Raw genomic sequence first — 16,507 nt, forward strand, 5'->3', positions numbered from 1 at the left:
ATAATGTTAACACTTAAAATATTTTCAACCGAAACTGACATGGTTTCTAGAGAGCAAAAGGTTTTGTAAAAAAAAAAAAAAAAAAGGGAAGACTTTAAAATAAAGTCTGTAAAATAAACTGTTGAAAGGATTTGATGATCACTACTATAGTGATTGTACATTATTGTTGTCATCGTTCAGGCTGTATTTCAGCTTTAATGTACGTTTTTTTATTTTTTTTAACAAAGCAGCTGATATTTGCCATAGCGACAGTTAGGAATCTAGTAGACTACCGTGTGGCTTTCACCCCAAAATGGCGGAAGCGCAGGGCTGCTGCTGGGCGCCGCTGTTGCAATGGAACGTTCAACAGAGTTTCGCCTCTTGGTCTTAACCGCCCACGGACGATTACGTCAAAATCTAGGAAGTGTGGAATTTACCCTCAAACAGACGTGCTTGGATGGCGGCTCCTGAGGCAGAGTTGATGTTGGAATGGGAAAGGTTAGAAAACTGCGTTGTGTTGCTTGCATATTTATAATAGCAGATTTGTTCGATTAAGCGATAGCAATTAGCGTGCGATACTCCAACATCACTTGAGTTTACAGAACATGGAAATAAATAGTAATCTTGACACCATGTGAACTTCACATTGTGAAGCCATACTACATTACGTTTAGGGAAATAAGGGGTCAGAAGGAGACATATCCCACACTGCAAAAACTCGTTTAAGGAAGGTAGCATTAGGCTACTACATCTCTTAATTATATTTTAATCTACGTATATTATAATACCGATATAAAGTTGGTTCGACGTTTGACATTTGTCAGAGATTCAGCCTCGGAAATCTTCAATAGTTCTTTAATGATTTAGAACAATGACAAGAAACATGCTGTGTTCTAATTGTTTTCAAATGTAGAAGAGAACACAATGCCTTAAGGTATTATAACTGGATAGACGTTATAATGCAATAGTGCGGGATAGGCACCGTCTGCAAAGTGCAAAACGAAGAGCAAAAAGCACAATTATTACATCTAAATGCTTCACTTATGAAATGTATAAAAACATCTAATATCTAAGGGGTGTGTCTTATTACTGGTTCATAAAAGAACATTTAGATGCTGGTTTTATTCACAGAACTATAGACAAAAGTGATTGAAATAGAACTATTGAGAAAAAGCTTGCAAAGCATTACAAAGATTGTGCGATTTACCGCCCCCCCTAGAGGAAGATATTGGACTTGTTTTGACCAAGTTTGACATTCAGAAGTTTAAATAAATTAATTTAGAATGCACACAGTTTGATATGTACACTTCAAGGGGCGTGTCTTGTTACTAGTTCAAAGAACAATATTTACAGCCATGTTTTACTATCATATGTAAATCAAGATGCATACTATTGAATTAAATTTGAATCTGTTTACACATTAATGTTTAAAACATACAGTATTCCATCTCAACTTCAAAGGGTGTGTCTTATTACTGGTTCATAGATGAACATTTAAACGTTGGTTTTATTCACAAAACTGTAACACAGCACATGATATTGAAATGTCAATGAATACATCAATCAATGTAAAGTAAATGCGCTCTTTTCTGTCATAACTTCTATATTAACTGTCTTGCTACTGGTTTTTAGAACATTTTGATGATGGTTTTAGCCACAGAACTATAATAGAACACATGCTATTGAAAATGAAACAATACATAATTTAGTTTAAAATAAATACAATCTTCTATCTCATCTTCAAAGGCTGTGTCTTGTTACAGATTTTATGAAGAACATTTTGCAGTAGATTTAATTGTCAAAAGAGATAGAGAAGTCATGCTATTGACACTCAAAAATCGCTCGCAAAGCCTTCCATAGAGTCCAATATTACTGCCCCCCTAGGGGAAGATACTGCAGTTGTTTTGACTGAGTTTGACATTCAAACTTATAAATTTAAAATCAATACAGTTTTCTATTTCAGTTTCAAAAGGTGTGTCTTGTTTATGATTCCTAACTGAACATTTCCATTCAGGTATTACTCTCATATGTAATTCAGGACACATGCTATTGAATTAAATTAAAATTCATACATTAAATTCTTAAAAAAATAAATAAATAAACTCGCCAGGGGCCTGTACCATGAAGCCAGTCTAGCTGGGTAGCCAGGTAAGTTTCAGTTTAGTTTGCTCCAATCCTGGGTTTTCGGTACCATGAAAGTGGCTTGGCGTTTAGCTGCGTTCATTGCCATAGTAACTTACACTGCACAGCTCCGGGGCAGGTTATGTTTTGGGTTAGAGATCTCAAACTGAAATTGGACCAATCAGTTGTGAGCAAAGTGACACATGTCTGACACACAAAAAAATTCACTCCCCCAGTTTCTCTTCCTACAAATGAAAGGTCATAATGAAGTACCTTAAAAAAAAAAAAAGTCTGGCTTTAATGATAATTACAATTTACATATGATTTATATAATTATAATATGATTTATATTATTATTACTCCATTACACACTGTCACGACCGGCTCAAAGCCGTAACAAATGAAAGGAGGACATGCGGTTGGTGAGGTTACAACAGAAACATTTATTAACATAAGAAAAGAAAAGTATATAAAACAAAAGAGCAACGAAAAGTAAATACAATTTCTGTCTGACACAAGATGGTATAAAGCCAGACAGAACAAGTATCACAACTAATAAACAAATCCAAATAAACAACAAACCCAATCGGGAGCAAAAAACCAAGCAAAAAACCCTCTCCCCACACTAACAAGGCCAAGGTTTTTATAGAGGGAAGAACAGGTGGACATAGTTCTCTTGATGAGTCTCCTAGCCACTCCCACCAGCCGGCAACAGCAGGAAGAGCAGGAGACTCGTCACAACACAAACACTTTTAGTTTAACAATTATTATAAAACATTTATTTTCAATGAATATTAAGATATACATATCATATGTAATATAAGTGGTAGAATCAATAGATAACACTTTAAAAGTGGCTACATGTGACCTTACATGTTTGAGTCTCTGTCACTATATATTATCAACTATATAAACTAACTTCACAAGTTTAACTTGTGACTGCACTGCTAGAGCAAGATAATTCCCTTTATTCGTCCTCTTTCATGGACAAGTACTTCAGTGGAAATGCGTTTAAATTCCTTATATTCTTTAATCTCTTAACCTTAAACAAAAGAGTTTTGAATCTCACTGGCCCTCTCGCGAGAAGTGAATCACACTTGCTCTGTGTTGTGATTGGCTGTTCACCGCTGATGTCACACATTCATGTGCACGTGCTCCATTAACTCAGGATCAAGCCTGAGTTGACAGAAAGTTGATGATCAGCTTCATGGTACCAACAAAGCCAGATTGGAGTGGTTTGGTTTTGTCAACTCAAAACTTATCCTTTAACTGCGTATAATTTGTTCATCTACCATCATGGTACAGGCCCCTGGTCTCACAAACTCTTTGGGTAAATTGTACTAATTTTGTCTTCTGGGAAGCATATAATAGCTGAATTATGTTAGAAGCTTCAGAAGAAGCCTTTCTTCTGAAGCTTCTAACATAACTCAGCTATTATTCAATAATAATAAATAATTCAAGTATTATTTTGTCTTGTGGACTAGGCTATATTTAAACATCTTTGATGCAAAATATCTTACTCAGGACTGTTCTAAAAAAATAAAATGCATTTTGTGTGATCCCTCTTATTTTAAAAATAATTAACATTTAGCAGATTCTGCAAGGGTTATGTAAACTTTTGACCACAACTGTATATCTACATAGAACTGTAAGTCAGAATAAACCCCAGTAGAGGGGTCAGTGCAGTGTTGACAGAACCGGTCTACTTCCTGGTTCTAGTAAGCTAGTAATTGTACTTTGAGTAGTTTAAAAATTGTGTACTTTTACTTGAGTACATTTTAAGTGATGTATCGGTACTTTTACTCCTATATTTTCCTCCGTTTGTGGTCATTACATGCTTATTTTAGTTTTATTTTTATCCATTAATGTGATTAGATAGAGAGAGTAATCGGTGACTTTCGTCAAATCAAATTGTGCATAGAAAACTTTAACCGCCAACTGCTGTTTATCATGGCTGCTGGAAGTGCATTCTTCAAGCATCAATTAAGTCACATCTTCCTCTAATATGTTAAGGTAAATTTTGGATTTCTGCTTGCTAAATGATTTGTATATATGCTTGCCTATCTACACGACCTGAAATTTGGTGTGAGGTTTCGGGTATTGCGTACAGTGTTAACTCCCGCAAGTGCCACGTTCGGTTAATTCCCACTCACTTGCGAGATGCGCGAACTGCATGCATTCTGCAGCAGTCACTTGGATAAGTCGTTGTTGCTTGTTGAACTTGTTGGCTTTTGATGAGTTTGAGCGCATGATGCGCGCTGTGAAAAAGTGTGTTGGAAACACTGTAAACCGATTTGAAATAATGTACTCAAATTGAGGACCAATCTGCACCTGCTTTGGGGAAGTCGTGGCCTAATGGTTAGAGAGTCGGACTCGTAATCCAAAGGATGCGGGTTCGAGTCTCGGGCCGGCAGGGATTGTAGGTGGGGGGAGTGAATGTCCAGCGCTCTCTCCACCCTAAGTACCACGACTGAGGTGCCCTTGAGCAAGGCACCGAACCCCCAACTGCTCCCCGGGCGCCGCAGCATAAATGGCTGCCCACTGCTCCGGGTGTGTGTTCACGGTGTGTGTTCACTGCTGTGTGTGTGTGCACGTTGGATGGGTTAAATGCAGAGCACGAATTCCGAGTATGGGTCACCATACTTGGCAGTATGTCACTTCGCTTCACTTCACCTTATTGATGACCTGTGGCACAGCATCTCTGTCAGCCCGTAATTTAATAAAACTGCAGCTCATTAATAAACTTTTTTTTTTATTATTTATTTATTTTATACAATCCGCCTTCATTTAGCAAGTGCACTCACGCATAAACAATTTACAAGTTCAACACTTTTTGTTCCATTCAGTTGTGGATGATGCTGATTCACCGAGACCGCTGCGGCTCAGCAAAGAGATGTGCGTTTGTGTTTTCTTTTGAAAAAGTTTCCCCAGAAATACTTGGCTATTTAATGCATTTTTCCTTACAAATTGTTTTTTCAACATAACAATTCGAGTAAATGTGTAAAAGGTATGGCATGATGCCATCCTTCTAGAACAATGTACATTTATGTTAAAATTGTAACATAAATTATCAAGTGTAGTTATTCTTATTTCTTTATTGCAAAACGCTAAAACTGGCTCCATTTTGTAGAGAGATGGGCTCTCATTTTAACCCATATCATGGTGTGTGATGCTGAACTATGAGTTTCTAATGGTGTTTGTATTTGCACTGTTCTAAACATTAATTCGCAAGTGATTATTGAATGTCAATAGCGTGACTTCTGCATCGCTGTTGACAATGAAAACTACTGGAAAATGTTTGTCTATAAATCTCTAAGAGAACACAGCCTTTGTATTTAAGAAAAAAGCTGCATGCATTTTAAATGAATTTATTAACAGAATTGAATTTAATTCAATAACATGTATCCTGATTTACATATGACAGTAAAACTTGCATAGAAATGTTCTTCCAGGACACAGTAAAAAGACACACACTTTGAAGCTGAAATAGAAGACAGTATTGATTTTAAATAGAGATGCACCGTAATGAGAATTCTTGGCCGAAGCCGAACAAAATGAGACGCATGGGGCTTAAGACCGAATACGTTTTTTTGTGTTTTTTTCCTGTGTATTTTGACTTTTTTTTTCACCATTGCATAAATTAAATTGCCCTCCAGGAATTGAGTTTGAGACTTCTGCTCTTGAGGGCAGTAATACCAGAGACTCTTTGGAAGGTTAATCAAAACACAGCCAATATCAGCGCATATGGTCCTATGATGCCTGTTTTTGCTAACTCATTCAAGCGCCCCAGTTAGTTTAATGGTACACTGAACTGAGGAAACAGTTCGAACTTGGACCAAAGACTGATGAGCTATTGACGGTGTTTCTAACTCTCACAAGATAAATAAGCAACCGCAGCTTCAAAAACAAGCCCAATGTTATCATGTTATTTATTATCATCAAAATAAAAGTCCCTCCCACATCGGCCAAACAGGAAAAACTTATCGGCCTATGCCGATATTTGAAAAATGCCAAATATCAGCTGATATACAGAATCTAAGTGCAAGTGTAGCTACTTATAATGTACTGTACTAACACATAATGTTATAAGTATTACATTATTATTATAATAAAAAGTTCATAATGTATGTCATAATGTAACAAGATAGTACACAGCGGATCATATGGTCAAACCGACGCGGAGTGTAAAATGTATCCGCCCCATCTTAATTCTACACAAAATGCTTGTGTAGAATATTTTAAAACACAATGGAGGAGATCAAACATTGCAAATGGTTAGACATCCTTGGCATTATAAACAACAATGATGTGTAGAATATATAACACTGTTGCCATGCACCAACATACACTACTGGTCAAATGTTTCGGATCAGTAGTGTTTTTTGGTCATTTGTTAGATGCTTTTTTTTTGTTTTTGAATGTCTCTGCTGCTCACCAAGGTTGCATTTTTTTGATCAACAATGCAGTAAAATAGTAAAATATTATTACAATTTAAAATGTTTTCTGTGTGAATATATTGTAAAATGTCATTTATTTCTGTGATGCAAAGCTGAATTTTCGGCATTATTACTCCAGTCTTCAGTGTCACATTATCCTTCAGAAATCATTCTTATATGCTGATTTGCTGCTCAAGAAACAAAACATATTATCAGGGTTGAAAACAGTTGTGTGTTGAAAACTTTTATTCAGGATGCAATAAACTGATCAGAAGTGACAGTAAAGATATATACGATGTTGCAAAACATTTCTATTTAAAATAAATGCTGTTCTTTTGAACTTTCTAAAATAATTTTGAAAAATAAAATGCATCACGGTTTCACAATTTTTACTGTGTTTTTGATCAAATAAATGCAGGCTTGGTGAGCATAAGAGACGTTCAGAAAGATAAATAAATCTTACTGATCTCAAACTTTTGACCGGTAGTTTAAATTACATGCTTTTCAAACGACTACTTTCCCAGGCTGGAACATAAAAAAAATAAAAATAAATGTAATTAATAAAAAAATTGTTTTTATATTGCCTATTTTTAAAAAAGGGATGATATATCCTGCTCTGACTTTCTGATTCAGTGGAAATTATGTCAACATATTGAATAATGCTGTGAATTTCAAGACAATTCAGAGGTACTTTAAAGGTCTCTATAATGTATGTGTATATGTGTGTCTGAAGGGAGCAGGCACATCTTAGGGAAAGTGTGAAGGAGGAGGACACCGAGGATTGGCAGAGGAGTCCAGACTTCAGCGGGCTGGAGAGAGTGGGAGGAGTAGATCTTTCATTCATTAAAGGCGATGACATCAATGCCTGTGCTCATCTGGTGGTGCTCACATACCCTCATATGAAGGTGCACTTTTTCACTTAGATCCACTTATCTCCAGCTGTAAAAACCTCTAGCAATAGTCTACGGTCGATAATGCAAGATGCCTTGCTTTTTTGCCTTACAGTATAATTATAGATAAGTAGAGTTAGATGCAGGTGTGTGGTTAGCCCCACTTTAGCCTGTCAGGCACAAAGCAAGGCCACTTTTCCCAAGTGGTATTAATCTGTTTTACACCACAAATATACGCAGCACAATTGCACAATTACAGCAGCAAAATTGCTTGTACTTTCACACTTTCAGTGTTTCTGCTGCAGTAATGACTGTACTTTTGACATAATATAAAACGATTTCTAGGTAACTTGGGTGAGGACTTGTAAAAATATTATTATATTGAAAGTCATTTTTATATTATATTATTTTTTAATTATTATTGTCACTGGTTAAAAAAAAGGGACAGTGATACAGATTTCCATTTACTGTTGCTTAAAAATCTGCAATCTAATCTTATTAACTTAAAATAAACCTGCTCTCAAGTACAGGGGCGTATGTTTCGTCTACCAGTTTGGGGGGACAATAAACATAAAATTTCTCGAGCAATTTTTGAGGGGGACACAAATAATACAGCTAAAATTGTACTTGTACGGATATGTATATACCATAGACTGTAAAAAAAAAAAAAAAAGGAAAGCCTTACTACTATTAGTGTAGCAGGGAGACCGTGCCAAATTAGACAACTTCAAGCTGTTGTGGTCGCTCCGCAACAGCGGTCGTGTACGTTGTAGACATTAATATTCGTCAAAGTGTTGCCAAGTCCGAATTGGGCTACTCTATCACTGTTGCCGTGGGTTGTTTTTTACGTCCATAGGTTGAAGCGACCCAATAACGTGTATTTTAGTCTCCGGAACGCGATCTTTACAGGGGGACCCCCTCGAAATGTGGTTGGTTTTGGACTAGTTTTGAGTAGCAATTTGGGTGGGTTTTGATGTGAAAATCTGGCAACCCTTTCCCTCAAGCAGGTAACATTATTATTGCTAACATAGAGGACTCATCGAAAAATACATCATTAAGAGAATGCAATCTCTTCATCCAATGTTTAAGTGAATAAAATAGCCTTGACAGCCTGACTTACTGGAGTTCCACAATACCGACTTTGTTCTCTCTCACCGGACTTGTGTGTGATGTAAAAGAGTAAAGCAAGCATTTTGACCAAAGGGAGGGGGAGACTCAAAATGTTTCTAAACTTAAAAAGCATTTTTGCCCCGTTTGTGTTGTTTTAGTACTTGCACAATTATTACAAATGATTAATAATAATGATTATTGATTGTAATTATAATAAAAAATTACATTTTAATTGTACATTTTAATTACATTTTTAATCATAATTTTAGGGGGGACAACCCTCAGAAAGGGGGGGTCCCCTTCCCCCGAGATTTTCGCCTATGCTCAAGTAGGTTTGAGACCTGTTGCTACGGGAACAACTCTGAGATGAGTTATTAAGAAAGGAACAATACAGTATAGAGTCAAATTGTCAACAAATATAGATTACTCAGTAACCCATGAACAAAATTATAAAAATTCAAGTATCCCAAAGGGGAGAAGCCCCTATAGACCATTTCAAAGGATATTCGGCGGTATAAGGAAGTGACTTCTTTGTTCCTCGGACGTTTCCGGTTAGCGTTTGAGCGCATTCAAAACAATAGCGGCAGGCGCTTGATGCACAGTGGGATTGCGATTTAATTTATTTAATCCTGCTGTTTAAAATGTAGAAATTAAAACTAGATCCTTGTTGCTCGGTGGTTGGGTGCTCCCTCTGGGCTGGAACTAACATTAATTTATATATATATATATTTATAAATAATCGGAAACTAAAGGGTTTAGATTTCCGAGAAACGCGCCTGGATTGCAGCAGTGAAGCGAAAAGCAGAATAGCCAACTAGCAGCTCTAGGATATAATGTACAGCACATTTCGATTCAGGTAAGGACAAGTTCTTGTTTTTTTTCCATTTGATTATTTGTATTTATTTACGTTAACTCTTCAAGTATGATGCAGCATTGTGTTTTCGTCATTGTTTACATATGCGCCTGGCATTTTGATTCTTTTTAGTGAAAAGGGTCAAGCTTTTATTTCCGTTTTGTTGCAAGCGTTATGTGGGCTATAATTAAACATGAGTTCTCATTAGTTGTCTAGCTATCTTGTCAGCAGATAAATCCAGTGAGTAACATGTTATAGAAATGTATTCTCTAAACTTGAATGTTGAATAGTGAAACAGTTAACTGCAGTAGTTTACAAAAGCTAACGGTAAACATTTTTCATCACTTATGCTTGTCTAATGTTAATTCCAACATGTACTGATGTATTAAACAATAGTATTATTTGTAAATACTGTGTATTAAATAAAATAATTGTATTTCTACTTTTGTCTTTAGGAAAGCCATCATCTGTAATGTAAGACACATAACCCAGTGAATGCTACAGGGAGACGGGACAGTGCAAAACCACATGAGACCATATGAACACCCAGATGTGTTTGAGAGCTTGAGGATGAAATGCAATGTAGTACTCAAAGCTGCTCATGGTTAGCCTGCTGCTTTTGGTATTGATCACGTTAATAAATTTGCTGGAAACAGTCTCTGTCTTTTGTTTATATGCAGTACTGGTCAAGTGTCTGGACACATTACTTTTTTTTTTTTTATGTTTTTGAAAGAAGTCTCTTATGCTCATCAAGCCTCCATTTATTTGATCAAAAATACAGACAAAATCAGTAATATTGTGAAATATTACAATTTAAAATAATGGTTTTCTGTTGTAATATTCTTTATATTTATTTATGTGATGCAAAGCTGGATTTTGATCAGCCTTTTCTCCAGTCTTAAGTGTCACATGATCCTTCAGAGATCATTCTAATGTGCTGATTTGATATTTGTTATTGTCAGTGTTGGAAACAATTGTGCTGCTTAATATTGTTTTCTGGAATCTGATACTTTATACAGGATTGATTGATTGAATCCTGACAGGGATTTTCAAAATAGAAATCTTTCCTAACAGTATGTCTTTACTATCACTTAACAAAAACAAAACAAAAAATTAATTTAATATCCTTGCTGAATAAATGTATTCATATTCTTTAAAAAAAAATAAAAATACTGACCCCAAACTCTTGAACAGTAGTGCATGTTTTTACAAAACATTTCTATTATAAGTAAATGCTGTTCTTTTATTCAAACAATACTAAAATTATCTCTGTTTATAAAGAAATATTAAGCAGCACAACTTTTTCCAACACTGATAACAAATCCGCATATTAGAATGATTTCTGAAGGATCATGTAACACTGATAACTGGAGTAATGATGCTGAAAATTCAGCTTTGCATCACAGAAATAAATTATATTTTAAAGCATATTAAAATAGAAAACCATTATTTTAAATTGTAATATTTCAAAATATTACTGTTTTTGTCTGTATTTTTGATCAATGAATTGCAGGCTTGATGAGCATAGGAGACTTATTTCAAAAACAGTTAAAAAAAAATAGTAATAGTGCCCAAACTTTTTACCTGTATGTGTTTACAGTAAATGTGCATAAAAACATTTTTCGCTCAGGAGTTAATTGTAAGCATCTAGTATGCGATACATTTACCGCCATCTCGTGTACACCACAGCATCAATCAGAGCCGCTTTGATCCGTCCGGAAGACTTTTAATGTTCTTTGTTAGTTTGAACCTCAGTCATATTTAAAGGGTAATTCTATTTTTATTTTTTTTGAAATACCTAACTTGCGTTTTCGCTAGATTTAAAAAGTACGCGCTGTAGGTTTTGATAGATCTGAGATTTAAAAATGGCGCTACCGGAAATGCTTCAGGACCAGACAAATTCAAATTCAAATTTTATTTGTCACATACATATACATACATAGTACGACATGTAGTGAAATGTATTGTACGACTGTCCAACAAATTGTCCAAAAAAATTAAGAAAAACCTCAAGTTTACAAAAATACAAATAGAAAAAGTACAGTAAACATATATACAGAAATAAACTAGCAATAAAATAAAATAAAAAATAGATATGAGAATAAAAATAGAATATGATTCTATATAGATTCTATAAAAAGTAAAGTGTATGTCAGTGATAAAGTGTCCGTGTGCTGTGCAGTGCAGTAAAGTGTATAAGTGAGTAAAAGGAATACTAAAGACAAAAGACAAATGGTATGTAAGTCCCACTCATTTATCCTTACGTAACCTTCTACAAATTAGTGCAGATTGTATTTGAAAATGTGCAAAGTGGAAGTGTGGGGTGATGTGCTTAGAGTGGAGAGAGGTTAAGACTCCGAATGGCCTGCGGGAAGAAGCTCCTCCTCATTCTCTCTGTGTTCGCCTTCATGGAGCGGAAGCGTCTCCCTGAACGCAGCAGAGAAAAGAGTCCATTGTTGGGATGGCTGAGGTCCTTCACTATCTTCCTGGCCCTGGTCAGGCACCGCTTGCTGTAGATCTCCTGCAGGTCAGGGAGCTCGGTGTGAATGGTACGTTCCGCTGAACGCACCACCCTCTGGAGGGCTCGTCTGTCCTGCATAGTGCAGTTCCCGAACCAGGAAGTGATGCTGCCCGTCAGGACGCTCTCGATGGTGACATGCGCAGAAGCGCTCCAACGCCTTTGTTATTGTTTACATCCTTGAAATGGTCTATAGATTTGTTCCTCTTATTTTTATGGTCTTAAATAAAAGTCTCTGGCAGCCCATAGAGCTGTTTGGTAAAAATTGAGGAAAGTGTGAACATTAACTATAATGTTATTTTAAAAAATGCTAATAGCTTTTGATTAGTTTTGTCATGAGACGGGTCTTGATAGATTTTTTGGATCATGCCGACAACATACATGCCGATACCAATTATGCCATAATCGGCCAAACTTCCTGTCTTTAAACTCCCCCAAAAATGACGGTCTTATTTTCACCAAATTCAATTTAAAGCTGGAATGACTACATGATTTTTTAAATATGAACAGATTTTTGAGAGAGTGAGAGTGAAGAACCAAAAACAAAGCATATGTTACAACCATATTGTTTCGAATATAAGATGGTGGGTTTTTTTTCCTTGAAAATACATCTGAAAAAATATGAGATCGTCTTATATTCATATTCTAGACTTTTACATGTCAATAATATACCCGCAACAATAGGTGGCACAAAATATCTGTAAAACAAATGTGACCCCAGGACTCAAGTCAAGTCAAGTCAATATTGTTTGTATAGCTCTTTTAACAATGCAAATTGTGTCAAAGCAGCTTTACATTGGCTTGATATAAAGCTGGGTGGCTTTATATCAGCTTTACAGTATTTAGATGGGGAAATAGTTTGTCAAAATAGTGTCATTCTCCTCTGGCCACACAAAATCAGCAGTTTAAATCTAGGCTAAAGCAGAATCAGAACGCCTTGTGAAGGGGTATTGTTGCAAAGATAAAACTGAATTTTCTTTCATTTTGAGATATTTCGCTTGCTTCCACATTGATCAGTACCTGACAGTCAACTGGCAATCTGCTAAGTGGGAATTTACAGTCTATGAAGGGGAATGAGAACCGTTGAGAACAGTCCAATCACATGAGACCAAAAATATAAAGATATTAGGTGCGTTCGACTTGAAGCACGGCTACAGACGGTGGTCAACGAGAGTAGCCGCTTGCAGTCAGGGGCGGAGTTGAACACGGAGTCGTCAAGTCGGACACTCTCGTAGTTTGCTGCATCTACCTCAGTCATGGCAGATCATGTGGCGTTTGCTTGCTTTATTGCAGACGAACTGGAAGCTATAGAAATGCCGTTATTGTTGTATGAAATTGAGCACAATGAGCAACGAAAGTGAGTAAAGGTTCAATGTGATAAGTATTGTTTTAATAAACCTTTAAAATTTTGAAAGGGTGTCATCACGACAGAAACAAGTTTTAAGTAAATAAACAGAACATATTGAAAATTTGACTTGTGCAGTATGATTCATTATGTGTGTTTTTGCTACTGCAACTTAATAAAAACAATCTATGAAGATAATAATTGTATGTACTACATGTGGTTTTCATTACAGATAAAAGAATTAGGATGTTACATATTTGTTTACTTATTTTACTATTTCTCCAGTTAGGTAAGCACATTTTAGTAAGACAAAACACCATGAACATTCATACGTGAACACCATGAACAGGCCTACGGATAAACCCAATTTATTTGCCTTTCTATTATGATTTATACCAGCTTATGAAAGTGATCTGAATGTTGTATTAAGTTGACATCCAGCCAGAGTTGTTGGCAGCAATCACATGCAAGTGAAGATGGATGAACCCAGCAACTAGACAATTAGTATCAATCAGAATCCATGATGACCACATTATATTAAAAGTCTGTAAGATTGACATTTGATTTATTCCATAAAAAATGATTATCTAAATAGGTTATGCAGCTTAATACTGTAAAGGGTCTGTATGAAAAAGGTCCAAAATAAACCTATGCACAAAACCTATATAAACGAATTAACAAAAAAGTGATTGCAGTAAAAATAATTGTAATCTTTTAATAAACATGATTTACGAGATGAAGATGACATGAAAAGTTAATTTATTTTTATATTTATTTTTTTGAAAGTCCGTATATGAGCATTAGTGGGACTGATTTTTTTTTATTTTTTATTTATTTATTTAAATTTTTTAAATTTTTATTTTTTTTTTATTATGCAATTATGTACATATTAATACAAACATATACAACTCACAACAGTAATAGATTAGAAAATAACAAAAACAAACGAAAAAGGGTATACAGAGAGAGAGAGAAAAAAAAAAAATATATATATATCTTTACCAGGGGAAAAAAGGTTATACATATATTAAATAACCAAATTAAACTTACATAATGCTTCATAGGTCTTTTGAGCTTTTCTGTTTCTAATATTGTGCAAATTAGTACCATATAGTTTAATTTCTTTAATAAAATGTTCACAGTTTGGCTTGGCTTTAGCCCATTTCTTTACATGAATATGATACTTTCCAAGTAAAATAATTAGTTGTGTAAGAAAAAAAATTGTACTCCTAGAATCAATGTTATCTTGTACATTTGTGGGACTGAAGTTGTCAAAATAAACCCGAAATACACGTCGTTGTTGTCGTGGTGAATTTGGCCAATCCTGAAACAGCTGTGTCGTCATCAGCGCTCCCGCAGTCGCTCTGGAGAAATTGCGCCGGCTGAGTCAGCCGGCTGCTCTCGAAACGCTATCGCGGTACTTTGATGCCACACGTGACAGTGACGTGTGGTCGGCGCCGGTTCAAGTCGGACTAAATTTCTAACCGGCATGCACTGCTTCAAGTCAGCCGCCGATCGGTCTGCTAAGTGCTGCATGAAGTCGAACGCACCTAATGATTTGCTAAAATCAAAAGTGGGAGTGTTCAGGGTGCAGAGGACATTCTGAAAGCCAATTAGAGCTCAGCCTCAAATCACATGCTTTTCAAAAGTTTACAGACACCCATTAGTCCGGCGGCTCGCACACACACACATATGAACGAAATGCAGTTTTTATATATTTTTCTTTTTTAATAAATGATATGACTAACAGTGGAATAGTATGACTACATTATTTTAGTTTGTTATTAATTTGCGATATATTTTTAACATGTTAAAGTAGCTTTCTTCTTTGGCAAACTTTGGGGGGGGGCGGCCCCCCTGCGCCCCTTATTGCCCGGCCGCCACTGATTAGGATGTGAAATCTATAGTAAATCATGTCCATGCCCGTGTTTCAGCGCGCTGTTGAAAGCACATCACGGCGGGAGCTCTCTCTCACACACTCTCTCTCTCTATAGCGTGTAACTTAAAAGTTCACTGGAATTTCATAAACATGGCATTATAATGAGAACTTTATAGGATGTGAAATCACTAGTGAATCCTCTCCTTGCCCGTGTTTCAGCGCGCTGTTGAAAGCGCATCATGGCAGGAGCTCTCTCTCTCTCTCGCTAGCGCGTAAATTAAGTCTACTGGCATATACATCCTTTTGTGCAGATACAAGTTGTAAAGTTATGTCTGTTATGTATCTAAGTTATCTGATTAATATCATAGGAAGTGTTATAGAATGGGTTTCAGTTTATTGGCATAAAGTCAGCTTCACCTCAGGCTATTCGTTTTTAGATGCTTCTTTTTTAATAACATTGCTGCATCATATTCATAATCTAACAGTGTTCTAATCATGTGTTCATGTTTTCATAGACATGTTTTCGTGTCATATTTTTATTTTTAACATTCATTTTCATAATCTTCAGATATTTTCATTATCTCCATTACAGCCATGCCACGCCCCCCGCAAACGCCCCTCCCCCCGATTACTCGATCAATCGTTTTTGGAACTATGATGTCACTTTGTAGGCGAAAACCCGGAAGCGAGTTAGCATTTTAGCACTTCTGGTTCCATCATCCCAGAGTCAATGGGTTTTTTGAATGGGATTTTGGTTAAATCCCTTAAATAAGGTCCGTGGTTTACACAGGCTCAAGATACTTTCACGTTTTATTCTACGACATAAAACACACCAGTTACACCCCACTCGTGATTTTTTAAAGCTGTTACGTTTCTTTTTTTTTTTTTTTTTGATTCTTTATTTATTACAGATTTTTGATTTACAACTTTTTACAGCAGTGCCCTAGATCTGCCCATATATAAAAAATAAAAATAAAAAAGGTGATAAATAAAATTACATAAATATATGTCATCTCAGGATTTCGAGAGGTCTGATAAATTGTCAGTAAGGTCTAACCAAAATTGTATTGTCTTTCTGGTGGCACCATGTATTTTGGCCGTGGTACACTCCAACCGGGCAATGTCCAGCAAGTATGACATCCACGTCAATCTAACTGGGATAGATGGATCCAGCCACAGTTTTAAAATAACCTTTTTAGCAGCAGTAAGAGCAGCAGACAGAATCCTTTTTTGATTGACAGACAACGATAGTGATGAATCATCCAGCAAAAGAAAAAGCAGTGGGTCCTTTTGGATCTGAGTCTTCAGAAGATCCGACAATAAGTCCTGTACCAAGGCCCAGACCGAGGCAATTCGGGGACAGTCCCAGAACATAT

At 36.0% G+C, this 16,507-nt stretch overlaps 1 protein-coding gene across 4 annotated transcripts in view; it reads left to right on the top strand.

Annotated features, from left to right (window-relative positions):
• Positions 1-266: 266 nt before the first annotated feature.
• Positions 267-16,507, top strand: part of LOC306845119 (endonuclease V-like) — a 79,847-nt gene continuing 63,606 nt past the window's right edge. For all 4 annotated transcript variants that reach the window (XR_013781968.1, XR_013781969.1, XM_079377710.1 and 1 more), the window contains exons 1-2: positions 267-477; positions 7,270-7,441. Coding sequence is in view for 2 of the 4 variants with exons in the window: in XM_079377710.1 (XP_079233836.1) it covers positions 437-477; positions 7,270-7,441 (213 nt within the window). In the remaining 2 variants the exon portion in view is untranslated. The remainder of the gene's footprint in view (positions 478-7,269; positions 7,442-16,507) is intronic.

The sequence above is a fragment of the Barbus barbus genome, assembly GCF_936440315.1.
Source record: "Barbus barbus genome assembly, chromosome: 25".
Taxonomy (NCBI): domain Eukaryota; kingdom Metazoa; phylum Chordata; class Actinopteri; order Cypriniformes; family Cyprinidae; genus Barbus; species Barbus barbus.